General features: G+C 38.0%; 1 protein-coding gene across 5 annotated transcripts in view; it reads left to right on the top strand.

Annotated features, from left to right (window-relative positions):
• The window catches only part of PTPRK (protein tyrosine phosphatase receptor type K), a 592,149-nt gene that overhangs the window by 113,768 nt on the left and 450,803 nt on the right, over positions 1–27,578 (top strand). For all 5 annotated transcript variants that reach the window (XM_062186745.1, XM_062186743.1, XM_062186744.1 and 2 more), the window contains exon 2: positions 13,181–13,303. In XM_062186745.1, the coding sequence (XP_062042729.1) occupies positions 13,181–13,303 (123 nt within the window). The remainder of the gene's footprint in view (positions 1–13,180; positions 13,304–27,578) is intronic.

The raw sequence follows: 27,578 nt of genomic DNA, 5'->3' as shown, positions 1-27,578 counted from the left end.
GCCATCCTCCACTGCCTTCCCGGGCCATAGCAGAGAGCTGGCCTGGAAGAGGGGCAACCGGGATAGAATCCAGCGCCCCGACCGGGACTAGAACCCGGTGTGCCTGTGCCGCAAGGCGGAGGATTAGCCTGTTGAGCCACGGCGCCGGCCCAGAGAGAGATTTTTCATCCATTGGTTCACTCCCCAAATGGCTCAACAGCCCAAGCTGGGCTGATCTGAAGCCAGGAGCCAGGTGCTTTTTCTAGGTCTCCCATGTGGGTTCAGGGGCTCAAGCACTTGGGCCATTTCCTGCTGCTTTCCCAGGCACATTATCAGGGAGCTGGATCAGAAGTGGAGTAGCCAGGACATGAACCATGTGCTGAAAAGCGATGCCAGCGCCACAGGTGGCAGCTTTACCTGCTACGGCACAGCGCCGGCCCATCAAGGTGTAGCACCTTACTTTCCCTTCCATGCCTGTAGTCTTTTTGTTCCTTCTTCCAGAGATATTTTTTTTCCACTGGCTTCCTATCGCATTTTCTGTAATCCAACAGCCAAGCACCTATTACATGAGAGAATTTTCATCAAATGCAGTCACTTGGGTATATCAGCTAATTGCTTACTCTTTACCATAATTTTCATGTTTTACTTCCTCCAGGCCTGCTTCCTCCAATGATCATCTAGATCTCAGTAAAACTTACGGTAACATCCAAGTTGCATGCTATGAAACATAAGAGATTAGGAAAGAACTTGATAGTGGATAATATTTTCTTATTTCACCAAATACATTTAAAATGGGATTTCACTGGTTGATTTTATTTATTCTGCTTGTTGAAATGCTTTTTCAAGGAGTATATTTTATTTTACTGTATCAGCTTACTAGTGAAATTATTGAATTAAATGTTAGGAGCAAATTGTAGCAACGTAGTCTCAGTCATGGCCCAGGAATTTTGAATACAAGTTCGTGTACATTCTTTGTCATATGCCCATCCTTTCCAGATGAAGCAGTATTAGAAATGGTTTTGACATGCCTAACTCTCTTATACCTTCATCTGTTTTGCATTCCTGTTGTAATTTAAGATAAGGCCTGCATTTGCTAAAATGTTAAGTGCAAAGTAGGTAAGTTATGTCTAAGATGTCAGGAGAATACTAGGAAGTTATACTCAACAGCCATTCTTTTAAATAATCTTATTTTTGGCTGACTTAGAATTGCTAGTGGTATAATTAATCTTATCTTGAATAGTTCCTAATAAAACATTTCTTCTCATAAGTAATTTTCCTATATTTGTTTTTTCAGTCTACTAAATTGCTAGCTGAGAGAATTGGTGGCTAGGGAGGAATGCTTTTATATCATCAATCTCCTATGACACTTTCTTCTTTCCATTTGTGCACTTCATTCAACATTCTTTACCTCTACAGTATTTTTGGATCTATTTTATTCCCGTAGTGTTTTGCCAAATAATTGGTAGGTTTGGTGGTGTTTGTTCAAATATGCTTTATGCTTTGTTGTTATCAGTTGAAAATATTGAATGTTTACATTTCCCATTTGAATTAACTATTATAGTACCTTATTAATGTTCACTAGTACAAAGTTTGAGGGTATGTTTACAAGATATTTCACTGTTAATATCCTTCAAGCTTGATGGTAGTCCTGTTGTGTTTGGATGTGATTGAAAAGATTCATAGCTATTTTTTTGTTTTGTGGGGATTGGTGGCTGTAACCTGTATTTGTAGGACTCAGGACCATAAGCCAACATTTATTAAGGCTAGATTTCTAGAGGTGAAATTGCTGGATAAAAGGGTAAATGCATTATCAATTTAGGTAAATAAAATGAAATTGCCCTCAAAAAACGAAGATGCCAATTTTTCTCCTGTTGTTACCCCATCTCTCCTCAACACTGATTGTGATCAGTCCTTTAATTTCTTGTAAGTGCTGAGGACAGAGTCCTCATCTTTGATTGCAATTTGCCCTTTCTTGAACAGCAAGATGCAAGAATTTTCTTAAGTTTATTGGGACACTGATTATGGGTAGTTTGAGGTTACTAATTATTTGCCAGGATAGCCTTGTTGGCAACACATTATGATAGTGTATTTCATTTTATCTATTTTGAGAGATTTAAAAATTCCAAAATATAAACTGTGGCTCTAGGTGAAAAGTGAGACATGAAAGCTGTCATCCTGCATGGGAGATACCAGACTTCAAATGCTCTCCTCATAGTGCTACTGCTTTTAATCTATTATTCAAATCATATTTATCAGCTTCTCTCTACTCTTACTTGAAATACAAAAACTCCAGGTTTTTGTGTTTCATTCTGAGGAAATATGTGTGTGTGTTTAGAGTAAGCCTCATAGGTGTGATGGATTTAAAGGGGAGCATTACTTGTTAGAGCAGAATTGGAGGAAAAATTTAAGTAGGGCTGTTGAATAGGTTATAAGACTTAAGATAATCAGATGGTTGACTTGATGAGACCAATGCATTTCAAGTCTGTGGATATTTTCATACCGCTTATTGTTGGTACCCATGTGCCTTCCTACAGTCTGCTACAGTTTCTAACAAAAAATGTAGCTTCTTGGCAGGGGAATTTGGTGTGGTGGTTGATTTGCCATTTGGGATGCCTACATCCCATTTCAATGTGTTTGAGTTCTGCCTCCACTCTAGGTTCCATCTTCTTGCTAATGTGCATCCTGGGAGGCGTTCGGTAATGGCTCAAGTGGGTTTATCTGGGCCATCAATGTGGGAGACCTGAATTGAGTTCCTGGCACCTGTCTTCACTCTGGCGAGTGAGCCAAGACATGGAAGATCTCTGTCTTTCAAATAAATACATTAAAAATTGTTTCTTATACTTATTATATTATCATTCCAGTCCTATACCTCCTTTGTCCACATATTAGGTTTTTAATAAAGTTTGTTATTAGTTATTTGAAACCAGAGTTAACAGAGAGACAGAAAGAGAGAGAGCCAAGTCTTCCATTCCCTTGTTCACTCATCAAATGGTCACAAGAGCTGGAGCTGGGCCAGACAGAAGCTGAACTCCATCTGGGTCATCCACGTGGGTGGCAGGAGCCCAAGTAGTTGGACCATTTTCCTCTATTTTCCCAGGTATATTAGTAGGGTGTGGGATTGAAAGTGGAGTTGCTGGGATTTGAACCAGCATTCCTGTGGGATTATGGCATTACAGGCAGCAGCTTAATTTGCTACACCTCATCACTGGCTCCAGCATCTTTTTTTTTTTTTTTTTTTTTTTTAAAGGCAGAGCTATAGAGAAGGCGAGTCAGAGAGAGGGAAGTCCTCCATCCGCTGGTTTACTCCACAAATGGCTGCAATGTCTGGGGCTGAGCTAGGCTGAAAACAGGAGCAAGGAACTCCCTCTAGGTCACCCACGTGGGTGCAGGAATCCAAACACTTGGCCCATCCTCAGCTGTCCTCCCAGGCACATTAGCAGGGAGCTGGATCAGAAGTGGAGCAGCCAAGAATGTAACTGGTGAGCTTTTAGGATGTAGGCTTTGCAGTTGGTAGCTTAACCCAGCACAACACAGCACTGGCCCATCCAGCTTCTTTAAAATACTTATTTTTATCATTTCAGAGTATTTCAATTATTGCCGTTTATTTAGTAGGAGTAGAGTCAGTAATGGAATTGAAAAATAGGTTTAGTTTGAAGCAAAAGTTTTGAATCTACATATACAAAGTAGTTGAGTATAGTTAAGATTTCTTGGCCAATCTCATATAAAACTTTAAATTCAAAACCTCGAAGCAGCTGTTAGTTCTCCTCCAGGAAGTTGTATCATGGAATTCTGTTTTACATGGCTTCAGCCTTTCAGAGCACTCCCTTCATGAATGAAAAATGATCTCTCATGCATCAGGCTTGAGCTGAGTCAGGAGCCACTGTTGAAATAAGCCAGAGTGTGTCTGACATGAGTGAACTAGGGCTCACCAATAATCCCTCTATAAGAAATAAAACAAAACAAAGAAAAGTTCAAATGTGAGCTTGGGTGGTTTCCAATTTTACCAAAATGTAAATATGGCTTCAGTTGGGGATTTTATTTTTCACTACATTTATTCTCAGTTACTTTGTTCAGTGAGTTTCTATAGATTGTGTATCTCATGCTAAGTGAAAAAAGAAGAAATTTTACTGGAATATTTAAAATGATAAAAATAGGAAGGAAATATGGGTAAAAATACTCAATAATGATCTTTGGGGAAGCACCTGGTTTCTTATCTTACAGGTGGTGAGGGGATGGCTGCAAAAATTGTCAGAACACTTTTGTTTTTGACTTGTGTAATGCTTTTTAGTTTGCAGTTTTTAAATATCAAAGTTACTTGTGTATATAAGGGGAATATGAGGTGAAAAGTTACCAAGCAAGAGTGATAGGATGATGTTCTGATCATACCAATTTCCCTTTAATTCTGCCTATTTCAATAAAATTATTTGCTGAAATTACTGATCACCTAGATTTTTACTTTGCTTCTCTGAGCCAGGAGGTTGCCTGAGAGACTTTGACCTGTTGAGTAGTTTAAAGTTTCCTACATTGTTTTTTTCTAAGGATTCAGCCGCCATGTGCCTCATTGTGTGAATGGTATGGGAGTGACCTGTGTGTTGGGTGTTATCTTGAGGCTGAGTTCATTGCAGGATAAGCTATACTGGAGGATTCTGAAACTGTCTGATCCTGCCTGATTTTGAGGAGCCATTTAGTGTAGTGGTTAAGAGAAAGGAACCCATAGCTTCAGAGGTTCAGATCCTAACTCTGATAATTTGACTCTTGGCCCTTGGCAATTTCAGTTCTTTTGTACTCTGAAGTGCTTTTCATTAATCTGCTCCTTTTATATTTTAATAAACCTCTTTTCATCTGTGAAATCATTCCTTAAGGCTATTTGATGTGAAATCACCTATTAACTCCATAATGAGGTTAGATGAAGTCATACACATACTGTCCGGGCTCTGTGGGTCTCTCGGACTTTTTTTTGGATTTCAGCTTGTGCCTGAGACCTGAACATTCGGTAAAGAGATTGGGATTGCTCTCACCTGTCTTCTGGGTTTCCTCCTACAATGATCATGTGGTCACATATAGTGGACACAAAAGGATTGCTGACCCTCTTCTTTGAATGTCTGCCTCCTTAATTCATGTAACTACTTGATACCGATTTGCTTATTAATATTTCTCATATTAATAATCCCTGTGAGTTCTTGCCATGAATTCAGAGAGTTCTGAATACTGGCTCAAGTAGACCAGGCAGCATGCTAAGTTTTTAAGTTTTTTATTCAGTGAGAGGAATGCATAGGAGAGTGAGGGCTCTATCTAAAGCAGAAGGGGAATTCTGGATCCATACGGAGCTGAGAGTAAGCCAAGGGCAGGGAAGCGAAGGCAGAGGGAGCACTGCAGGCTGGAAGGCCACGTGCCCGGAAGGCGCCAGGCAACAAGAACAACAAAGGTCCATAATGGCAAAAAGGGAAAGGGGAAAAAAGGCAGGGCCCACCATGTTTCAGGCCTTTTATCCACTTCCAAAGGGGCGGGGTTTCGTAGCCTGATGGGCAGGTGGGGATCAAATGTGGTCAGGTAGGGGCATGAGATCACACAGGGGCCGTGGTGAAGGTGTGGTCTTCCAGCTCACAGACCTAGTCAATTTTATCGTATCTGACTGCCTACATCATACTCATTTTCTTTTACTTACAGAAATAACATGATACAGAGTACAGGTGATAATTTGCATGCGTGTGTGTGTATGTTTACTAGGTCATAGGGAAAAATGTATTTCTCTTTGTGTTATTAAAATGGGAAGCCTTAGCACTAGACTTAGGCCTAGAGGATATCCCCAGTTCTTTCAGTCACCTTCTCCACCTTCTACCCCTGTCCAGCCAGACACTGATTCTGTTTCAGGTGCCATTTCTGATACAGTTTCCTGTCTGTGGCTCACTGCTGCTTGTCCTGATAGATGGGAAAGAAACTCAAGTCATTTAAGGTGGTGCAGAAATCAGATTGTAAGTTATACGTTTTTAATCAGACCTTGTTCTACCTGTAGTTTTGAAGCATACTGAAGATCAGTGATATAAACCTCCAGTGGGTGAACTGTGGCCCAAGGGCCAAGTTCCTGCCTGGGGTCTATTTTGTAAATGAAATTTTTGTTAGAGTATAGTATGTCCCCTAATTAAGTATTCTGTTTGGTTGCTTTCTTCCACAGTGACAAGACTTGTATAATTTCAAGAGAAACGGTGTAGCCTGCAAAACTTGAAATATTTACTAAGTGTCTTTTTACCTGTCAAGTTTACTGCCTTCTGATCTAAAGGAAGGTATTTCTTAACTGTTTGAAAAGGTGTATGATGATTGTTAGGGAAAGCTGATTTTGGCAATAAAGTAAAATTCCCATTACTTCAAATCTCCTTAGTCTTTCTGGATTTACTAAGTGGAGACTAGGAAAGAGTTACAGAGAGAAAGAGAGACAGAGAGACAGATATCTTCTGTCTGCTAGTTCACTCCCCAAATGGCCCCAGTGGCCAGCCTGAAGCTAGGAACCTGGAGCACCATCAGGGTCTCCCTTGTGGGTGGCAGGGGCCTACCTACTAGCATCACCTTCCACTGTTTCCCAGGCACATTGGCCAGGGAGCTGGATTGGTTGCGGAGCATCCAGGATTCAACCCAGAGCTCAGATTGGGTGCTGGTGTCACAGGCCATGGCTTAACCTGCCATGCCACAGTGCAGGTCCTGAAGCCATGTTTCTCTTTCATTTGGGCTGCAACTGTTAAATGTGTATGTATGGTTGTATATGAATGGCACAAATACAAAATAAACTGTGAAAAATGAGACATGGAAAATAATGGGGAGTGGGGAGAGAGTGTTGTGACACAGCAGGTCAAGCTGCTGCTTAGGACACACCACATGGCATTCCATTTTGGAGTGCAGGTTCCAGTCCTGGCTACTCTGCTTTGTAAACAGCTTCCTGCTAGCGGCCCTGGAAATGGCAGATGATGACTCAAGTGCTTGAGTCCCTGCTACCCTTGTGGGTGGCCCAAGTGGAGTTCTTGGCTCTAGGTTTCAGCCTGATTCAAGTCAGGCTGCTTGGGGGAGTGAGCCAGAGGATGGAAGATCTCTCTCTCCCCACCCCTCGTCCTTCCCCTCCCCGCAACACCTTTAAAATAAATAAATACATAAATAAACTTTATAAAAGGATGCTTTTTTTTAAAAAAAATTCATGGTGAATGTGAAGAATTCTGTGTGCTTTATCACTAATCACACACTGCTGTACTGTGGCTCTTATTATTTTACTCGGGAGGAAATTGAAGCTCAGAAGCTAAATAGCAAAGCTATGGTATGTCCTTAGCCATCACTCCTTGCTGTGTCCCAGATACAGTCTCTCTCCTCTGTTACCTTTGTGGAAGGTGTGTGCCAGTTCCTTAAAATTCCTGAAGTCCTCAATTATTAATTGAGGTGTTGGAGGTTTTCATATTACTTCTCTGCAAGGTGGAGAGGAATGAATGGGTCTTACTTCCATCTGGTTAATTCATCCTTACTAGAGGACAGTCATCTACTTGGAGCATAGCATTTGCTTCAAGGTAGGAAACAATTTGAATAGAAATCTTAGCACCTACATATTCTTGGGTTATATATATTAAACATATGTTCCTGGCTAGAGCTGGATCTCTGAGGATGAACACTTAGATAATTGATGCGTTTGTTTGAAATGAGTTCTGTTATCATTAGGAGTTATTTTTACCTGTCAATAAATGATAGGTCTGGATTTCTACAAATGTGTCTCTAGTTTCTTTTCTTTTATGCAGGAGTAAGGCTCAAATAATAGTTTTACATACTAAGTAACTGTAAGCAGAGAAAAATTTTTTTCTGGTTATGAAGTGGTTATCTTTTAAAGAACTCTTACTCATAAAATTTTGTTAGTTCTTCTTTTTATTGTTGTTCCCCAGCAGGTGCTCTGTGGTACTGAAACAGAGTAAGATATTCTTAAAAAGATTCATATTTGCACCTGTAAAGGCACTTGTGCTGTGTAACTTTTTTTTTCCTATTTTAATTTCTGTACTTAATGTTTCAAACTACCTAAACACTGATGATAGCATATCAGTTCTTGTTTCATATGCTCAGTATTCCCAGAAGTAAAGAGTTAAAAAGAATATATTATGATATCCTAGTATATTTCAGAGGAAATATGAATGGTATTCAAACACATCAATTGCTATGCTTTTTCCATTAAAGTGTTTTCTGGTAATAAACTATTCAGTGAATATCTGAAATGTAGTTCAATTTATAATCTGAAAAGTTACCTTTTTTTTTTTTTGTGAAACCTATTGGCTTCTTTGGAATGAATTTTGGAGGTTATACCAGTGAATTTGTATTATGGCTTCTGATTAGCATAGAAAAAGATGACCTATTCAAAGTGAGTTTCATTCAGTATTGCATGTATCCTGATGAGACCTATGTTTATCTTTGTGTGCCAAATAGAAGAACTATCATCCCAAGTTGTATGCTCACTTAAGTGAAAATATTTATATATCACAATTTAATTAACAGTTGGAAAAGGTTAATTTGTCTGTTTTTGAGTATTATCTAACAACCATGTGAAGGATATTGATTGCATTTCAAAGCAGTTTTTGCCCAGGAATTTCCTATTACTTACACAAACAGTAAAGAACCATGAAAGATAATTGTTTTTTTTTTTCTTTGCTTTTATACTTAATCAGAAAATTAAGGCCTTATAGGTAGTCTAGAGCATCTTTTAAAAGAACGTCCTTCACAAAATATTCAGAGCTGTCCAGTAACTTACTGATATTTGTACTTTTCTCTAGCTCAGCTTTCTCCAAATTAACTTGACCTCCAGACTTATTGAAAAGTTTGACTTTATAAAAGGTTGAGTGTAGTATTCCTGATTCTACAGAAAAGGTCTTTTTTTTTTTTTTCCCCCAATGTACTCTCCTAGATTCTAACAGAGCTACTGCTCTGTGTTTAAATAGGTATTCAGGAACATTTAGAAAATATGAAGGTACCTCCAAATGTCTGTTGAAAAATGGAATTCAAAGATTAAATTTATTTTGAAATCTATGCATGGCTTTTCATAATATGCATTTTCCATGAAAATTTTGAAGAACCCTTGTTATGTATGCACTTTAAAATTCTTGGTACCAAAATATTTAATTATGAAAATCATCTTTTCTAAAAACTTTTGAAAGTGCTCATGTACAGTTTTTGGGCCAGCAGTACATTTTTTGGAAGTTGAGGTGAAGGTTTTCAATGAGTGATTTAGGAATGAAAGGAAATTCTGCCATGTGCAATTCAGCTTGATTTTTAGTGAGCGGTAATTCTTGTGAGTGAGCATTTGTCAGTGAGTTTAGGAATGGAAAGAAATTCTGGCCCATCCAAATCTGCTTTTCTTGATTTTCATTTGCAGGTGAACATATTGCAAAGCCCCTTCAGTGGCTTGCATTAGTGGAAGGAGACCACTGGAGTGATAGGTCTGCCCCTTAGCTGATTGGCATTGAGGAATTAGCAATCTGTGAAATGTTCTTCAGAAGTAATTTTCCTCCAAGGGTCAAGGAACTTTGGTCAGCCATTTCTCTGGCATGATTTGTAGCTACCCATTGTAACCTTATCACAAGCTGCAAATGCAACTGTAAATACTTCCTTGCTTGACTTTTTTTCTCCACTTTTTAAACAAATTTCATGAACACCAATTCAAGCTTGCTTCCTTCTGTTTTGCCACCCAGCCCTGTGAAATTTAAATTCATATACTGTTTATTTAGAAACTTGCTGTGGCTTTTATCTTTTAAATAGATTGTGATGCCATACATAAAGATGTTTCAGGGGCCAGTGTTGTGGCATAGTGGGTTAAAGCCCTGTCCTGAAGTGCAGGCATCCCATATGGGCACCGGTTCTAGTCCCAGCTGTTCCTCTTCCCAATCCAGCTCTCTGCTATGGCCTGGGAAAGCACTGGAAGATGGCCCAAGTGCTTGGGCCCCTGTACCCACATGGGAGACCTGCAAGAAGCTCCTGGCTCCTGGCTTTGGATTGGCTCAGCTCTGGCTGTTGTGATCATGTAGGGAGTGAACCAGCAGATGGAAAACCTCTTTCTCTGTCTCTGCCACTCTCTGTAACTTTCTTCCAAATAAATAAATAAATAAATCTTTTTTTTTTTTTTTAATAAAAAAAGATGTTTCAAACTTAGGGCACTTGTGTAGAGGATGTGTATCTAGAAGACTTTGCATTTAGGGTTTTCTAGTGAGTCTTACATGATCAGTAGGAAATGTGAAAGATGGAATTAGCTCAAGATACATTATGTGTTTTTGATTGTAGGGTTGAATCAAATAGTCTGTTTCCATTTTTCCCTGTTCCTCTTTACACTCTGTGTTAACTGCTGGAGGCTTCAATTATTTAAGACCCTTGGATAAGACCTTTGCATAGTTTCAATACAACCGTAGAAACAAGTCTAAACTCCTTTTTAAATGACATTTAAAATTTTTTATATTTAGTTTTTTTTCTAAAGAGAATGTTGTCTATTTTTTTTTAAAGATTATTTATTTATGTGAAAGACAAAGATATAGAGAGAGAAGGAGAGAGAGGCAAATCTTCCATCTGCTGCTTCACTCCCCAAATGGCTGTAGTGGCCAGGACTGAGCCAACCCGGAGCCAGGAGCTTCTTCCCAGTCACCCACTTGGGTACAGGGGCCCTAGCACTTGGGCCATCTTCCACTGCTATCCCAGGTGCAATAGCCAGGAACCGGATTGGAAGTGGAGCAGCTGGTACTCGAACCGGCACTTGTATGGGTTGCCGACACTGTAGGTTGGAGGCTTAACCTTGTACAGCACAGTGCCAGTCCCCATATTTAGTTTTGTTTCTATCTTGTCCCCTATATAATTTCTTGACTACTATATAGAATTATTGGAGATTCCCCAGTGTGTCAGTATTCCTGTAGACTGTTATTTCTTCACTCTTGCTTTTCCTCTGATTTCAATATCTTTCACATTCTGGCTTTTCTCTGCCTCGCACATGTTTGCTCATCCTTTCCAAGCGTAAGTCATTGGAACTTTTCCTTACCAACCTGGGTCTAGGTAGACAATTCTGTAGAATGTTGATCATACTGTTAGCCCATGGAACACACTGTGTTTACTTATCTATGATCAACAGTACACGATTCTTTGTGTGTATTTCTTTTATCTACTCCAGTACGCTTTATTAACTGAAACACAAAGATCTTTACAAAACCACTAGTAAACAAAGATTTATTAAGATTCAATATCTGGTAAAGAGATATATGGGATTTACTTGATTGGAACTTATTCTATAAATTAATCCCTGAAGTCAAGTAAACCAGTAACAGTTTTCAAGAGTCATTTGAGATGTGTCTGAAATGGCAGTGATGTGCAACAAATAGCAGGGGTTGACCCACTTACTTTGTACAGCTACTTCTAGTTGTTATTTTTAATCACAATTCTGGAGTCCAAAATTAACAGTAGCCATGAAGGACAGCAATTAAGAACATTTGTCTTCCAAGTGAGTCAATGTGGGCTCCACTGGTAGTTTAGATTTATATCCAGAGGGCACTTCCACTCCTATAAAGGGCATTGGGGGCTCTGAAGATATGTGTTGGAAAGTAATAAATCATTTTAGGGTTGCGATAACAAATTATATTTTGAGATAAACTTTTCCCCTTGCTATGTGAGTTTATTTCCTAGCAACCTCTTTCCATTGATTAGTTTTAAATTAAAAAGTACATCATTTTTCTTGAGTATGGATATAAAGAAGACTTAAAGTATATTTAATAGATAGCATTTAACTGTTAGACTGTGGTTATTTTATTATTTTAAAAATTGGTTTGAGTGGCAGAGAGAGACACAGAGAACTTCTATCAGCTGGTTCACTCCCCAGGTGCCTGCAAAGGCCTGAGCTGTGCTAGGCCACAGCCAGACCCTGGAGCCAGGTCTAATCATGTGGGTGACAGGAACCCTGTTACTTCAGGCATCACCACTGCCTCCCAGGGTCTGCATTAGCAGGAAGGTGGAGTCAAGAGCTATAGTTGTGTATTGAACTCTGACATTCCTAGTATGGGAGGCAAGCATCTTTACCTCTAGGCTCAATTCCAGTTCCTAGCCATTTTAGCAATAAAGAATGAGTCAAGGTTACACACCACATATTCTGCTTTTGAAAAGGGATTTAGAGCTGTACTGTCATCTGGACACCTCTGATACCCTATTTTGCTGGCTTTCCCTTGGCTCCTCACTGTCCTTGTTGGGGAAGGCAGTGTCTTGCATATTCACACTGAGGAACATTTGATAAGGAAAGCCAGAGAGAAGAATTTATAGGTCTGAAGTTTACCATCCAGTAGCCTGTTGCTCATCAGAGAGTTTGCTGAGTTTCTTCACAAAGATCCCCATGGAAATTTAACAAATAAGCTATTTGAATGGAGACAGGTTATTGGTTTTTCTCATTAGAGCCACTGCTGGATTTTCATTAGTTCTAATCTATTTTCTTTCAAGATTAGATATATAGGCCAGTTCTTATTTTCATGATTTGAATAAACTAAATGTGTTGACTTGTGTGTGCCTGCATATACAGGCTAACAAGCAAAGTAATTATTCTACTTGTGCCATACAATTATCCTTGAAAATAAAAGCAGAAAAAAAAAAAACCCGACCTGATATAAAGGGGAAAGGCTAGTTTTATTTAAAAACAAACAACAACAACAACAAAAACCAGGCTGTTCTGCTCCCTCATCACAATTTCTCATGAAAATAGTGTAAAAATGTATGTAGGAGTGTGTCACAGACCTCACACATCTTCTATGCTAGGAAGTGTTAGATATTTCATTTGATTTATGAGTAGATTGAACTTAAATTACAAAAAAGGGCGATTTTTCGCTCTTCCTTCCCTTCTCCCCATTTTGATTATTAAAAACAGTTTAAATTCTAGGTGATTTGTATATTTCAGAAAAGCTTCACTATACATGCATCTTCTATTATTTTTAATATTTCAAAATCTGTGTCTCAGCCTGCCTTTTGAGGCTATAACTGGTTTCTTATTCAAACAGAATATACTAATAGAAATTTCTTTTTATGTGAAAATGTGAAGAGAACAGTGATAAACAGGAGTATCATTTATTATTAAAATCATGGCTACCAGGTTCCATATTTCACTATTGCATTTCATTATGCAGCAGTTTCTCCACTTGCAGAGTGTCTGGCATGTAACAACGGTCCTCTTTTCTTCTTCTAGGTGGCTGCACTTTCGATGATGGTCCAGGGGCCTGTGATTACCATCAGGATCTGTATGATGACTTTGAGTGGGTGCATGTTAGCGCTCAGGAGCCTCACTATCTGCCCCCCGAGATGCCGCAAGGTGAGACCAGAGTTTACTTTCTCCGTGTTGGCAGAGGAAGGGTGTGATTTCTAATATTTTCTTAACTATAAACACATCATTCAATTGTAGTAATAAGCTAACTTATTTTACTTGTCCACATCTGAGAGTTTCAAAATGCTCTTTGCCTTTTCAGTAATAAATGTTTATAATCCTGTGTTCTTCAAGAACACACTAAACCCTTTTCTTTCTGTTAGAAAAAATATACATAATGTGCATAAACATATTACATATATACATATATTAGTGGGGTTCCTTTTTACTATTTAATAAAAATGACAAGTCAAACCAAAAAGGCAGAACAACGAAAATCCATTTAAAAATACCTTTGAACATGGGATTAGCTCATCTGGCACCTATTCATTGAAATTAAACAGGTTCAGTTCAGCCAGACTGAAGGGAAGGGAGGACTTCACACTCCACTGTGGGGAGAGGGGTCTTCTCATTCTCCCGCTGGCCTTGAACTTACATGGCAGGGGCTCTGGAAAGGACATAGCCTTGACACATCCTTGTCAAGTGGAGAAGAACTTTTCTGAGTGAATTGTAGAGAAGCAAGTCTGAGATGTTTTCATTGTTTAGTTAGACATCTTTTGATTTTGTGAGAAAACATTTTCTAATTGTTTAAGATAGTTGGAGCGGTGTTTTTCCTCACTTGTCAAAAACACATTGACATAGAGTATCAATATATAACTACAATTTTAGACTAATTTTTTTGTTTCAGTTCTGCATGTTCATTGACAACTAGTTCCAAGTTTTGTGCATATGTGTTCAGCAATAACATTAAATTATGACAACTGAAATTTTTAAAGGCATTTTAAAGTACAATACTAAAGAGAAAAAACTACTTTCCTTCCAATGTTGAGGAAGAAAGAAGAAAATATATCTAGTATATAATTACATATATAATCATGTATTATCAGGTTACATATAAAATATAATTGTATTATTATATAATCATGCAATTGATGAACTGGTTGCCTATCAATAATTTAATTTTTGAAATATACTATTAGTATTTTTATTGTGATTTTTGAAAAATAGGTTATAATAACTTTTCCTACAAATTCAGAAAGTCCTTCCTAAACTAAATGTTAACTTTCAATATAGTAACTTTAGACATAATTCCTGGAGGGGAAAATGTCAATTCTGGTGATTGAGGAGAGAAAATTTTACCAGTAGCATTACTGAACTGTCTAATTAATATGTTTACAAAATATAAGGAGTGGGAACATCACCAATAATTAACAATTTTCCATAAGTACACCAAGCAAAGAAAACAAAATCTAAGTGTTCTTTTATCCACATTTTGATTTGTAAATGAACATAGTGATTATATATTCTTTAAAACAATTTTTATTGGCCTACCCTGTAATATGCACCTTCATAGTGGAATGAATTAAATCTTCTTTGTATTCTGCATTGTCACCGTACATTGATGAATAGTCAGATGGTTATTTCTGAGTCTGAACTGAGCCATAATTTTCTCTGCCAAGGAATAAATTGGTCCTATATGTGGTTGACACCATTTGCTTCTTATTGTTGACCCCTATGTTCTTAGCAGACTGAGTTTTGTGCATAGGTTTGTATTTTTCTTTCGAAGTATGTAACCTTATTTTCTTGGATCATTTTAATTAAAGAAGCTACTATTTTTTTTTTTTAAACCTGAATTTTCTCTGTGGTATATTTAGACTGAATTTTTCTTATAAATTAATGGAGGTGGACTGTAATGCACATGTTTTGACTATCATCAGAGAATAATCAGAAAGATGTTGATTTATGGAAATGTTGTCATTGTTAATTACCATTGACAGTGGATAATGAATAGCTGAAGAGATACTGCTCAGATGACCTTGTTGGCTCACCTTTGATAAACAGCTTAATCTGCGGTTACAGTACAGGGTGATATGCACAGAAAAGGAAAGTGTTTGAAATTCAGCCACAGCTTCCAATTAATAGGACATAAGTAATTAATCATGCAGAGGAGGGAAAAAGGTCACGGCCACTTTATTTTTGCTTAATGTAACTGTGTTTAGTCTTCAGAGAGGTGAGTGAATGTACTCATTTATATTCTTCTGCTCTTTTTACAAAAAGATAACTATTTTTTGCCATTCTTGCTTCTAATATTCCTTGGAAGTGCTGACTAAATATTATATGCTCAAAATTGGTGAAAAGAAGACATTTGAATTCATTTTATTAACATTTTTGAATGAACCTTTGATTTTCAAATAAATGCTTACTTTTTAAAATATGTCTTAATAAACAAAAATCTGCCAAACGTTTGAGAACTCCAAATTAGGAAAGCTGCCTCTCTCGTGCAAACTTGTTATTGAACTCTTTCCAATACTGGACGTTGTAAATTGGCTTCTGTTTGTTGACTTTTTTGAATCAAGATGGGAAAAAGAAGAACAAGATGACTAAATAGATTTATAAATAAAGAATGCAGTTAGGCAAAAGAGAATTGAGAAATGAAAGACATTAGTTCTCCCGTGGGAAGACAAGACATTGTCAATAATTACGTAAGATGTTCTGCTATGTTTTCTGCCCTCGTATTCTGCTATTGTCAGGTGACAGCTATGATTCCTGTAAGGCCTACTGAACATGTAATAGCATGCAAAAGGATGAAGGTTTCATGAAGTAGTCCTAGTGTCCAAAACTCATATGAGAATAAACACCATCTTGGCACAGTCATCATGGAAATTCAAATTAAAGTCATGTTGCAAAACTACTAGACACTCAGTGGAAAGGTGAAAGTCATAATCCTAAGTAATACTGAGAACGTGGAGCAAGCGAAACCCTCATGTTCTACTTTCTGAGTTGAAATCTGTGTAACTTCTTTATACCACCAATCACCAGCAAGTTCATTCTTGAGTCTAGGATAGGAAGAGCTGAGTACACAGGATCACTAAAAGACAAGTGTGAGAATATTTATAGCATTAACATTTGTAGTAGTCCAAGCTGAAGAGGACTCAAATGTCTGTCAAAAATGCAATATGTATATAAGTGAGAGTATATTCATATAATGAAATACTACATTGCAATGCAAACAAACAATTGCTGTACATAGCACTGTGAGTAAAATTACAAACATAATCTTCAGAGAAAGAAACTAGATGCAATCTACATATATTCCATTTTTATAAATTTTAAAAACAGGCAAAATAGTCAGGGTCTTGCAGTTGGAAGTAAGAGGCAGTCAGTGGTTACTGCCTTAAAGGTGGGGTGAGGGGGCTCTTAGAATGCTGATAATGTTCTGATTTTTTTTATCTGGATGGTGTTTTCACAGCTAGGCTCAACCTGTAAAAACTCACTCCCTGAGCTGTACAGGGCTGAGACATGTAGCTTTCTGTGTGTAACTTTATTAATGGAACTTGACAAAAAGAAACATCAGTCCTCACAAAGATTCTGTTGAAAAAATAAAATAACATGTAAAAATACTAAAGTACTACAGATTAGCATTATACTAGAAGACCTCAAATTTTCTAGTGTCTCGGTTTCCTGCCCACACTAAACATATATTACGTTTTTTAACACCTTGGTCCTTTACATGTTCTCCTACTTCTGCTTAGATATTTTCATGTCTGTTTTTCCATTCACAAAACTCCTACCCATTCTTTGACTACCTACATTCCATCCAGTTTAGAAGGAGATTCCCGACTGCCTTGGAACTTGTATTTATCGTCTATTTTCCTATCCAACTATGTCCCTCACTGTATTTTGTACATGCTTAAATTGCAGCTATTATTATAATATCATTTTTATATGTCCTTCTCTTTTCTACAATCAAGTGTCGTTAAGAGCACAGATCATATTTTTTGAATTCCCAAGACACTATTTCATTTAACATGCAAAAATACCAATTTCTGTAAATATAAGGCTTAAAACATTTTGGTCAAGGGTTAAATAGTAAAGGTTACTTTTTTCTTTTGTTAGAAAATTAGTTAATTAAAAAATACCCGGTTTTCCAAGCATTATATTGAGTTCAGATTTTATCTTTAATTCAGAGACTGTCTTATAATTATTAATATTTGACTTTTGCCTTTATAAGTGTCATTTATTTTCTGTATTTTTAATGTTACTGATATTACCAAGAAAGAGTTTTCCTCTTCATATCTCCTTCTCTCTTTTCTCTGTGTTTCCGTTTCTTTTTCTCTCTCTATTTCTCATATGTCCTTTGCTTGTCAAATTAACCCAGTCTTCTGGTCCTCAAAAATCTGTTATATAATCTATAGAGAATGAGAAATGTTGCACAGAGTACAAATTGTCTTTGACCTCAAGTACCTCTATGTCCATGACCTTGTTTGTCAAATGCTCTTTTATTCTTATAACCTTAAGAAACAAATTCATTTGCTTGCTTTACTTTATGTCTTATCCTATATGCAAGAATAGGGATTGTGATTGACATCTCAATACATTTATCTTTCACTGTAATTATAAGTGCTTTCTCTTTTTAACAGGTTTTTGTAAAATGACTAATTAAATTTTAGTTTAGAGTCTCTGGAGTACTCATTTGACAGTATTTAAAATTATAGCTACTTTGTATCCTACTTTCAGTCTGGTCCTTCTCACTGATAATAATGTAAATCACTGTGCAGGATTCCTTATTTAAAATGCATACTCTGTATATATAGTGAAAAAAAAAAAACCCTCTATCACTAAATTATTCTGAGGATTGAAGTTAGAAACCATTCCTCCTCTCTTACAAAACTTAGTGAGGTGTGATTCAGTAGTTTAAAGCCCTACTAGATCTCAAATCTGCCCCCCCCCCCCGGCAAATCCCCAAGCTAAAATCTAGAGAGTAAATGAGATTTCATGGAGAAGAAAGAGAAATGAACAATGCTATTAAGAAATTTGCCTTTATATTAACTTGTTACTCTCAGAAATGTGTTTCCTTTTTTGTCTTAGATTTTAAACAGCAGCTTTTATCCATGTTGTCAAAATAAGGCTTACCCTCTCTTGTAGCATTTGGAGACATTCAGTGTGTTTGTGTCTTCCATATGGACTGTGCGTCTCAGGACTTGTACCTTGCTTTCTTCTGATAGTGAGATGTAGTGAAAACCAAACAGTGATGTCATCTTTTGATGCATATAAAGGCAAATTTCAACTAAGCTTCTGTCTTGACACTACTATTTTTTTAAAAAAAGATTTATTTGATTACTTGAAAGAGTTACACACACACACACACAGAGAGAGAGAGAGAGAGAGAGAGAGAGAGAGAGATAGAGAGAGAGAGAGAGAGAGAGAGGTCTTCCATATGCTGGTTCACTCTCCAAATGGCTGCAACAGCTAGAGCTAGGCTGATCCAAAGCCAGTAGCCAACAGCTTCTTCTGGGTCTCCCCCATGGGTGCAGGGGCCCAAGCACTTGGGCGATCTTCTACTGGTTTCCAAGGCCATGGCAGAGAATTGGATTGGAAGTGGAGCAGCTGGGTCTTGAGCCAGTGGGATGCTGGCACTGCAGGCAGTGGCTTTACCAGCTATGCCACAGTACCACAGTGCCAGCCCCTTGATAATGCTCTTAGTTTTATTGGAGAATATATAGTTGCAGTGTTTTAAATAATAGATGTGGCATGACACATGTTCATACATCTGAGAAGAAATTTCAAGGGAGTTTTTGGGTTGGCTTCCATTTCTAACCTGTGGTTTCTCTCTCTGGGAATGAACATCCCTCATTAGAATGAGTTGATCACATTGCCTAGGCATCTCACCACTTTTTTTTATAGACAATTGATGCTAAGGTGTATGTTTTTACAAAGTTATAAGTGCCAAAAATCTCATGGAGCTAAATTAACGCAAGTATCAAATAGCAGATCTTCCAGAAAGAAAACATGACAGACAGCTATAGAGTTAAGCTACATGTATGAAATGTGGGTCTTGAGATACTGAGTTGTGAATATTATGGGTGGCTTGTGTTAGAGGATAGAGAAAGTCACCCCAAAATGCTTGCTTACTTTCTCTTCGTCATCTAGTTAGAATTGTCTGTGAATACAACCCCAAATAGTGCCTGCGTGAACCTGAGCATTTGTCCTAAGGGGAACTGACATGAACACAACCCCAAATAGTGCCTGCGTGAACCTGAGCATTTGTCCTAAGGGGAACAGAGGTGAACACAACCCCAAATAGTGCCTGCGTGAACCTGAGCGACAAAGGCCTCCTAAGGGGAACTGACTGGGTGGAGCCAGTGCTGGCAGGGGGGAGAAGGCAAGGGGAGCAAGCAGGAGAGAGGAGGGAGGAAGGGGAAGAGAATGGCTCAGCATCCCTTCATGAACACAGCTGGGAAACCTTATGCTCTGAGGGCTAGAAAACCGCAGGGCTGTACAACTGAAAGACTAGGCAAGTTCACTGATTTTCAGATTGTTTTTAAGCAATGGAATTTTTTTTTTTCAAACAGTATTTTCCACTACTCAATTTTGTAATTGGTAACAAGGAACTAAGGCCCTGGAACTCACCTGCTTTGTATCTTTCAGCTTCACCAAGGGGCTTCTGTGAAAACACTTAAAAATGTAAAGCTCCAAGGGGCGGTTTGAAAATAACAGTTTACAGGCTGAAACGCTTTCAGATAAGCATGTCTGGGATGAAAGTACTTACTACTATGAGCTACCACTTATGGGTAGCTTACTGAGCTTTCAGTCTACTGGGACACAGTATAGATTTTTTAATCCTCACAAGAACCCTGCAAACTTGGTGGTATTTTAGAGACAAATGGAGTAAATAACTTGCTTCAGTCGACCCAGGGACGGAATTTGAACTTAGTCTAAGATCATATTTACTCATACCACCTTCTCATCCAATTGTCCTTGAGCTGACAGATGTTCCCCTATTGGATGTGGACATTTAAATCTACACACTATAATAAGGCATATGGGTTTTTTGACTTAATCCACATGATTTTCCACCACTTCATTTAAAATACTTTTTTTCTTTCCAGAATTTGAAAGCTTTAAATCACTGCCCCTTACAATTCACAGGAAATGGAATCTGAACGTCACTGCTGTTTGGAACTGCTGCTGAGCCCCAGGGCTTCTGCTCTGATAGTCTTCTCCCTTGGGGGGATGCTTGGCCCTTGCTTTGATTTACCTGGATGTTATTTTTAGTTACTTGATGAACACTTGCTGCATGTCTGTCTAAGCAAACCTTCAGAAACACATATATTATCTGGTGTCTCATTAGAGCGTGTTCAAGGATGGCAGAAGAAAAATTCATGGACTGAGGGAATCAGACTAAAGTCTAGGGCTTGGGAATAATTTTAAGAGTTTGTTTGCAGTGGCGTATTTTAGGATGAGAATTATGGGCTTATTTCAGTGTGCTCTGTCCAACCATATTATCATGTGTCTGTTGGTGCTTTTGCCCTCAGCACAGAGAAGATAGTTTTTCCCATTTGAGTTGCTTATTAAAAACAGTGAGAGCTGAAGGCAGAGCTGAGTGAGAGAGTGATAGGCCATAATGGACTACTTGAAGGGTGAGCCACTTAATGAAGGCTGGTTTTGAATGTAAGGATTATTACCCTTATCGATATAAATGCAGCATGAAGAATGTCTAAATTACAGTGCACAGAAACGGCATGCTGAGACAGGAATTTTTTTCCTGATATTTCAGGTACATAATGTATCTAAGTTAGATATGCTTAATGGTGGTGGGGGAACCAGCCTAGTATGAAAAAAGAACATGAAAAAATATAGTATTGTTGTCAGTGCTAGAGAACGTCCAACCTCCTAAATAAATTAGTAGATAAAAATACAGAGTAATTTCAGAAGTCACCTTTAACGTGTACCTTAAAATCAATACATATTCCACAGAATCCAAATGACTTTTCCTTTGAAGGAGTATGACCGAAAGTACAGTTGTGACCTTATACATTTTCCTTTCCAAAAATAAACTTGTCTCCTGATGGCTGGAGACTGTTTCAGATTAAGTGCTTATTATCTTTCAGAAGCAAGAAGAATGCCAGTGAAACGAATATGCAATAAAAAAGTAACAAAAGATAAGTAATTAGAGATTATTGAAAATGTAAATGTTAATTATCTCATGTAGTTAATATTGTGAAAAGCATACAGCTATATTTATGTATTAGATTACATTGCTTGTAAAATCTATTTTAAAGTCTGGGAAGATTGTTGGTTTTCAAACGTAATTTTGGCCCAAGTACATGTTGTAAAAGCCACTTCTTACTTTCCACAGGAAGAGATTCTTGACTGAGAAATATTTTTCAAAGAAAAGTTATGTTTTAGATATTTAGAGCACATGACAACTTGGAAATGCCTGCAGCGCCATGAAATCTTCACCTACTGACGTAGATTAGAAAGATACTGACGTGCATTTTGTAGGTTTTTGGGAATAAGATGAAATAGGACAGTTTGACACACTTCATTAAGCTGGTTATGTATTTCAGTACTCCTCCACTCCCAAGTTCTTTACGAGTTGCTGATTTACATAGGGAAGTAGCATAACAAATTCAGCTATTCAAAAATTATGTTTTGAATTCGTGATTTTTATCCCTGTTAGGTCAGACTTACTGGATACTTAAAAATACTTCAGTGAGCACTTTTATATGTCACCTTACATTATTCTCTGGAAGGCCTTTGGGGTATATAATAAAATCCTTCTATTGATAAGTATACTGAAGTTCAAGGGATGTTAAGTAAATTGCCAGAGGTTTTATGTCTTGGGAAAGACAAGGCCAAGAATTCTAGTCTGTAGAAAAATATATGATAAAGTTGAACTTTTGAGCTCTATGTAACCAAGTGTAAATAGAGATACTTCCTTAGAGTCTGTAGCAAGCAAATTGCTTCAGTGCTGATTTGGAAGTGTGGAAGTTCTCTCTTTCTCTCATGCTTTCTTCATCTACAAGTTATGGAAAACGCAACTCAATAGGTTTTTGAACCTTAAGGAAAGTTGTGTTCGTATTACAAGATGTCCAAGATGGGCAAGTTCAGTGACTTGGTTATGTCATGAGGGATCCAAATTTTTGCCATCTCCCTGTACCTCCATTCTGGTAGGTCATCTTTTTCCCTCAGGATAGCTCTCCTATTTGAGGACTTAAATTCAGACATGACAATATTCTGAAAAAATATTCCTGAGAATTCCTGGGAAAAAGTAGTTAAAAGATGTTCATTTTAGTGAAAAACATTTTTGAATTCCAGTTTTTTATAATATTGTTTGACTCTTATGCTGTTTTTTATGACAGCATAGTCCATGAACATTTTGAGAGACACTTGTGTACATCTCAACACAAAAACCTTTCCTGAGGTACTTATCCACAGATTTCTCTTCTTGTCTAATTAGTCAAATTAGGTCACATGCCCATGTCTAAACCAGTGAATGATGACTGTAGTAAGATTCCCATGATTGCCTGACACTATTAGGTCCATCCTAAGGCTGAGGCTTGTACCATTTCACCTGATGCATATGGCCAGACAGATTGAATTAGAAGAAGGGTGGGCTGGATGCTGGGTAGGAAAGTGTATTAAACTTCATAATGAAAAGAAGTTTATTTAACTCACAGTTTTGTAAGTGTAGAGTTCAGACAGCATAACACAAGTTCTGGCAAGACCCCCTTTTTTGTATTCTAACTGTATTTGAATATAACACAGCTCTTTCCACTTCTGATTTTATTTTCATAGTAAACTTTTTTTTTTTTTATTTGACAGGTAGAGTTATAGACAGTGAGAGGAAGAGACAGAAAGAAAGGTCTTCCTTCCATTGGTTCACTCCCCAAATGGCCACTACGGCCGGCGCTGTGCCTTTCCGAAGCCAACAGCTAGTTGCTTCTTCCTGGTCTCCCATGCGGGTACAGGGGCCTAAACACCTGGGCTATCCTCCACTTCCCTCCCGGGCCACAGCAGAGAGCTGGACTGGAAGAGGAGCAACCGGGACTAGAACTGGCGCCCATAAGGGATGTCGGAAGCACAGGCAGAGGATTAACCAAGTGAGCCACGGCCCCGGCCCAAATAGTAAACATTTTTTAAAAGGCGAAAGATTTATACGATCTGAAGAGAAACCAGAGTATGTAGTAAACATTTTTTAAAAAAAGCTTCATTTGATGAGCAGATTTAGAGAGAAAGAGAGTGAGAGCGGAGAAAGAGAGAGATCTTCCATATGCTGGGCCAGGTCAAGCCAGGAGCTAGGAGTTTCATCAGTCCTCCATGTGGGTACAGGGTTACAAGGAATTGGGCCAATTTTTGCTGCTTTCCCAGGTGCATTAGCAGAGAACTGGACAGGACCTGGAGCAGCCAGGACTTGAAGTGGCACGCATATGTGATGCCAGAGTTGCAGGTGGCGGCTTAATCCATTGCACCAAAAAACTGGCCCCCCAAGCACTTTATAATGATTAAGGGATCCATTCAACAGGAAGATATAACGATTATCAATGTATATGCACCTAATTACAGGGCACCAGTTTATTTAAAAGATTTGTTAAGGGACTTAAAGGGAGACTTAGACTGCAATACAGCAGTACTGGGGGACTTCAATACTCCACTATCAGAAATAGATCAACTGGACAGAAGATCAACAAGGATACAGTAGATTTAAACGACACTATAGCCCAAATGGATCTAACAGGTATCTACAGAACTTTTCATCCTACACATAGAGAATTTACATTCTTCTCATCAGTACATGGGACCTACTCTAGGATTGACCACATACTAGGCCATAAAGCAAGTCTCAGCAAATTCAAAAGAATTAGAATCATACCATGCAGCTTCTCAGACCATAGGGGAATGAAGTTGGAAATTAGTAACTCAGGAATCCTTAGAGCATATGCAAACACATGGAGATTGAACAATATGCTCCTGAATGAACAATGGGTCATAGAAGAAATCAAAAGAGAAACCAAAAACTTTCTGGAAGTAAATGAGGATTACAACACAACATATCAAAACTTATGGGATACAGCAAAAGCAGTGTTGAGAGGAAAGTTTATAACAATAGGTGCCTACATCAAGAAACTGGAAAGGCACCAAATAGATGAGCTTTCAACTCATCTAAAGGATCTAGAAAAACAGTAGCAAACCAAACCCAAAGCTAGTAGGAGAAGAGAAATAATTAAAATCAGAGAAAAAATCAACAGGATTGAATAAAAAAATTACAAAAAATCAGCCAAATGAGGAGCTGGTTTTTTGCAAAAATAAAATTGACACCCCATTGGCCCAACTAACTAAAAAAAGAAGAGGAGAGACCCAAATCAATAAAATCAGAGATGAAAAAGGAAACATAACAACAGACACCACAGAAATAAAAGGAATCAACAGAAATTACTACAAGGACTTGTATACCAGCAAACAGGGAAATCTATCAGAAACGGGTAAGTTCCTGGACACATGCAAGCTACCTAAATTGAACCAGGAAGACATAGAAAACCTAAACAGACCCATAACTGAGACAGAAATTGAAACAGTAATGAAGGCCCTCCCAACAAAGAAGAGCCCGGGACCAGATGGATTCACTGCTGAGTTCTACCAGACATTTATAGAAGAACTAACTCCAATTCTTCTCAAACTATTCAGAACAATCGAAAAAGAGGGAATCCTCCCAAATTCTTTCTATGAAGCCAGCATCACCTTAATTCCTAAGCCAGAAAAAGATGCAGCATTGAAAGAGAATTACAGACCAATATCCCTGATGAACATAGATGTAAAAATCCTCAATAAAATTCTTACCAATAGAATACAACAGCACATCAGAAAGATCATCCACCCAGACCAAGTGGGATTTATCCCTGGTATGCAGGGATGGTTCAACGTTCGCAAAACAATCAACATGATACACCACATTAACAGACTGCAGAAGAAAAACCATATGATTCTCTCAATAGACGCAGAGAAAGCATTTGATAAAATACAATACATTTCATGATGAAAACTCTAAGCAAACTGGGTATGCAAGGAATATTCCTCAATACAATCAAAGCAATTTATGAAAAACCCATGGCCAGCATCCTACTGAATGGGGAAAAGTTGGAAGCATTTCCGCTGAGATCTGGTACCAGACAGGGATGCCCACTCTCACCAATGCTATTCAATATAGTTCTGGAAGTCTTAGCCAGAGCCATCAAGCAAGAAAAAGAAATTAAAGGGATACAAATTGGGAAGGAAGAACTCAAACTATCCCTCATTGCAGCCAATATTTTTCTTTATTTAGGGGATCCAAAGACTCTACTAAGAGACTACTGGAACTCATAGAAGAGTTTGGCAAATTAACAGGATATGAAATCAATGCACAGAAATCAACAGCCTTTGTATACACAAGTGATGCCACGGCTGAGAAAGAACTTATAAGTTCAATCCCATTCTCAATAGCTACAAAAACAATCAAATACCTTGGAATAAACTTAACCAAGGACGTTAAAGATCTCTACGATGAGAATTAAAAAAATCTTAAAGAAATAGAAGAGGATACCAAAAAATGGAAAATCTTCATGTTCATGGATTGGAAGAATCAACATCATCAAAATGTCCATTCTCCCAAAAGCAATTTATAGATTCAATGCGATACCAATCAACATACCAAAGATATTCTTCTCAGATCTGGAAAAAATGATGCTGAAATTCATATGGAGACACAGAAGACCTCGAATATCTAAAGCAAACTTGTACAACAAAATCAAAGCCAGAGGCATCACAATACCAGATTTCAGGACATACTACAGGGCAGTTGTTATCAAAACAGCATGGTACTGGTACAGAAACAGATGGATAGACCAATGGAACAGAATAGAAACACCAGAAATCAGTCCAAACATCTATAGCCAACTTATATTTGATCAAGGATCCAAAACCAATTCCTGGAGTAATGACAGTCTATTTGATAAATGGTGCTGGGAAAATTGGATTTCCAAGTGCAGAAGCTTGAAGCAAGACCCCTACCTTTCACCTTACACAAAAATCCACTCATCATGGATTAAAGACTTAAATCTACGACCCGACACCATCAAATTATTAGAGAACATTGGAGAAACCCTGCAAGATATAGGTACTGGCAAAGAATTCTTGGAAAATACCCCAGAAGCACAGGCAGTCAAAGCCAAAATTAACACTTGGGATTACATCAAATTGAGAAGTTTCTGTACTGCAAAAGAAGCAGTCAGGAAAGTGAAGAGGCTACCGACAGAATGGGAAAAAATATTTGCAAACCATGCAACAGATAAAGGGTTAATAACCAGAATCTACAAAGTGACCAAGAAACTCCACAACAACAAAACAAACAACCCACTTAAGAGATGGGCCAAGGACCTCAACAGACATCTTTCCAAAGAGGAAATCCAAATGGCCAACAGACACATGAAAAAATGTTCAAAATCACTAGCCATCAGGGAAATGCAAATCAAAACCACAAATAGGTTTCACCTCACCCCAGTTAGAATGGCTCACATTCAGAAATCTACCAACAACAGATGCTGGCGAGGATGTGGGGAAAAAGGGACACTACCCCACTGTTGGTGGGAATGCAAACTGGTTAAGCCAGTATGGAAGTCATTCTGGAGATTCCTCAGAAACCTGAATATAACCCTACCATACAACCCAGCTATCCCACTCCTTGGAATTTACCCAAGGGAAATTAAATTGGCAAACCAAAATGTGGTCTGCACCTTAATGTTTATTGCAGCTCAATTCACAATAGCTAAGACATGGAATCAACCTAAATGCCCATCAAAAAAAGACTGGATAAAGAAATTATGGGACATGTACTCTACAGAATACTATACAGCAATCAAAAACAATGAAATCCGGTCATTTACAACAAAATGGAGGAATCTGGAAAGCATCATGCTGAGTGAATTAAGCCAGTCCCAAAGGGACAAATATCATATGTTCTCCCTGATCGGTGACAACTAACCAAGCACAAAAAAGGAAACATGTTGAAGTGAAAGGGACACCATGAGAAACAGTGACTTGATCAGCCCTGTACTGACTGTTGATGTACAATGTAATACTTTATCCCTTTTAGTATTTTTTTGTTCTACTTAATACTATTGGTTGAACTCTATAATTCACACACATTTATTCTTAGGTGTTGAACTTTAACTGAAAAGTGATCCCTGTTATATATAAGAGTGGGAATAAGAAAGGGAAGAGAGGTACAGTTCGGGACATGCTCAGTCAGACTTGCCCCAAATGGTGGAGTTAGAAACATGCCAGGGGATTCCAATACAATCCCATCAAGGTGGCATGTACCAATGCCATCTCACTAGTCCAAGTGATCAATTTCAGTTTACAATTGATCACACTGATAGGTCTAAGAGTGAAAGGGATCACACAAACA

The sequence above is a fragment of the Lepus europaeus genome, chromosome 3 (assembly GCF_033115175.1).
Source record: "Lepus europaeus isolate LE1 chromosome 3, mLepTim1.pri, whole genome shotgun sequence".
Taxonomy (NCBI): Eukaryota; Metazoa; Chordata; class Mammalia; order Lagomorpha; family Leporidae; genus Lepus; species Lepus europaeus.
Note: the sequence above shows the minus strand (reverse complement) of the source record. Positions and strands in the feature narration are given on the sequence as shown.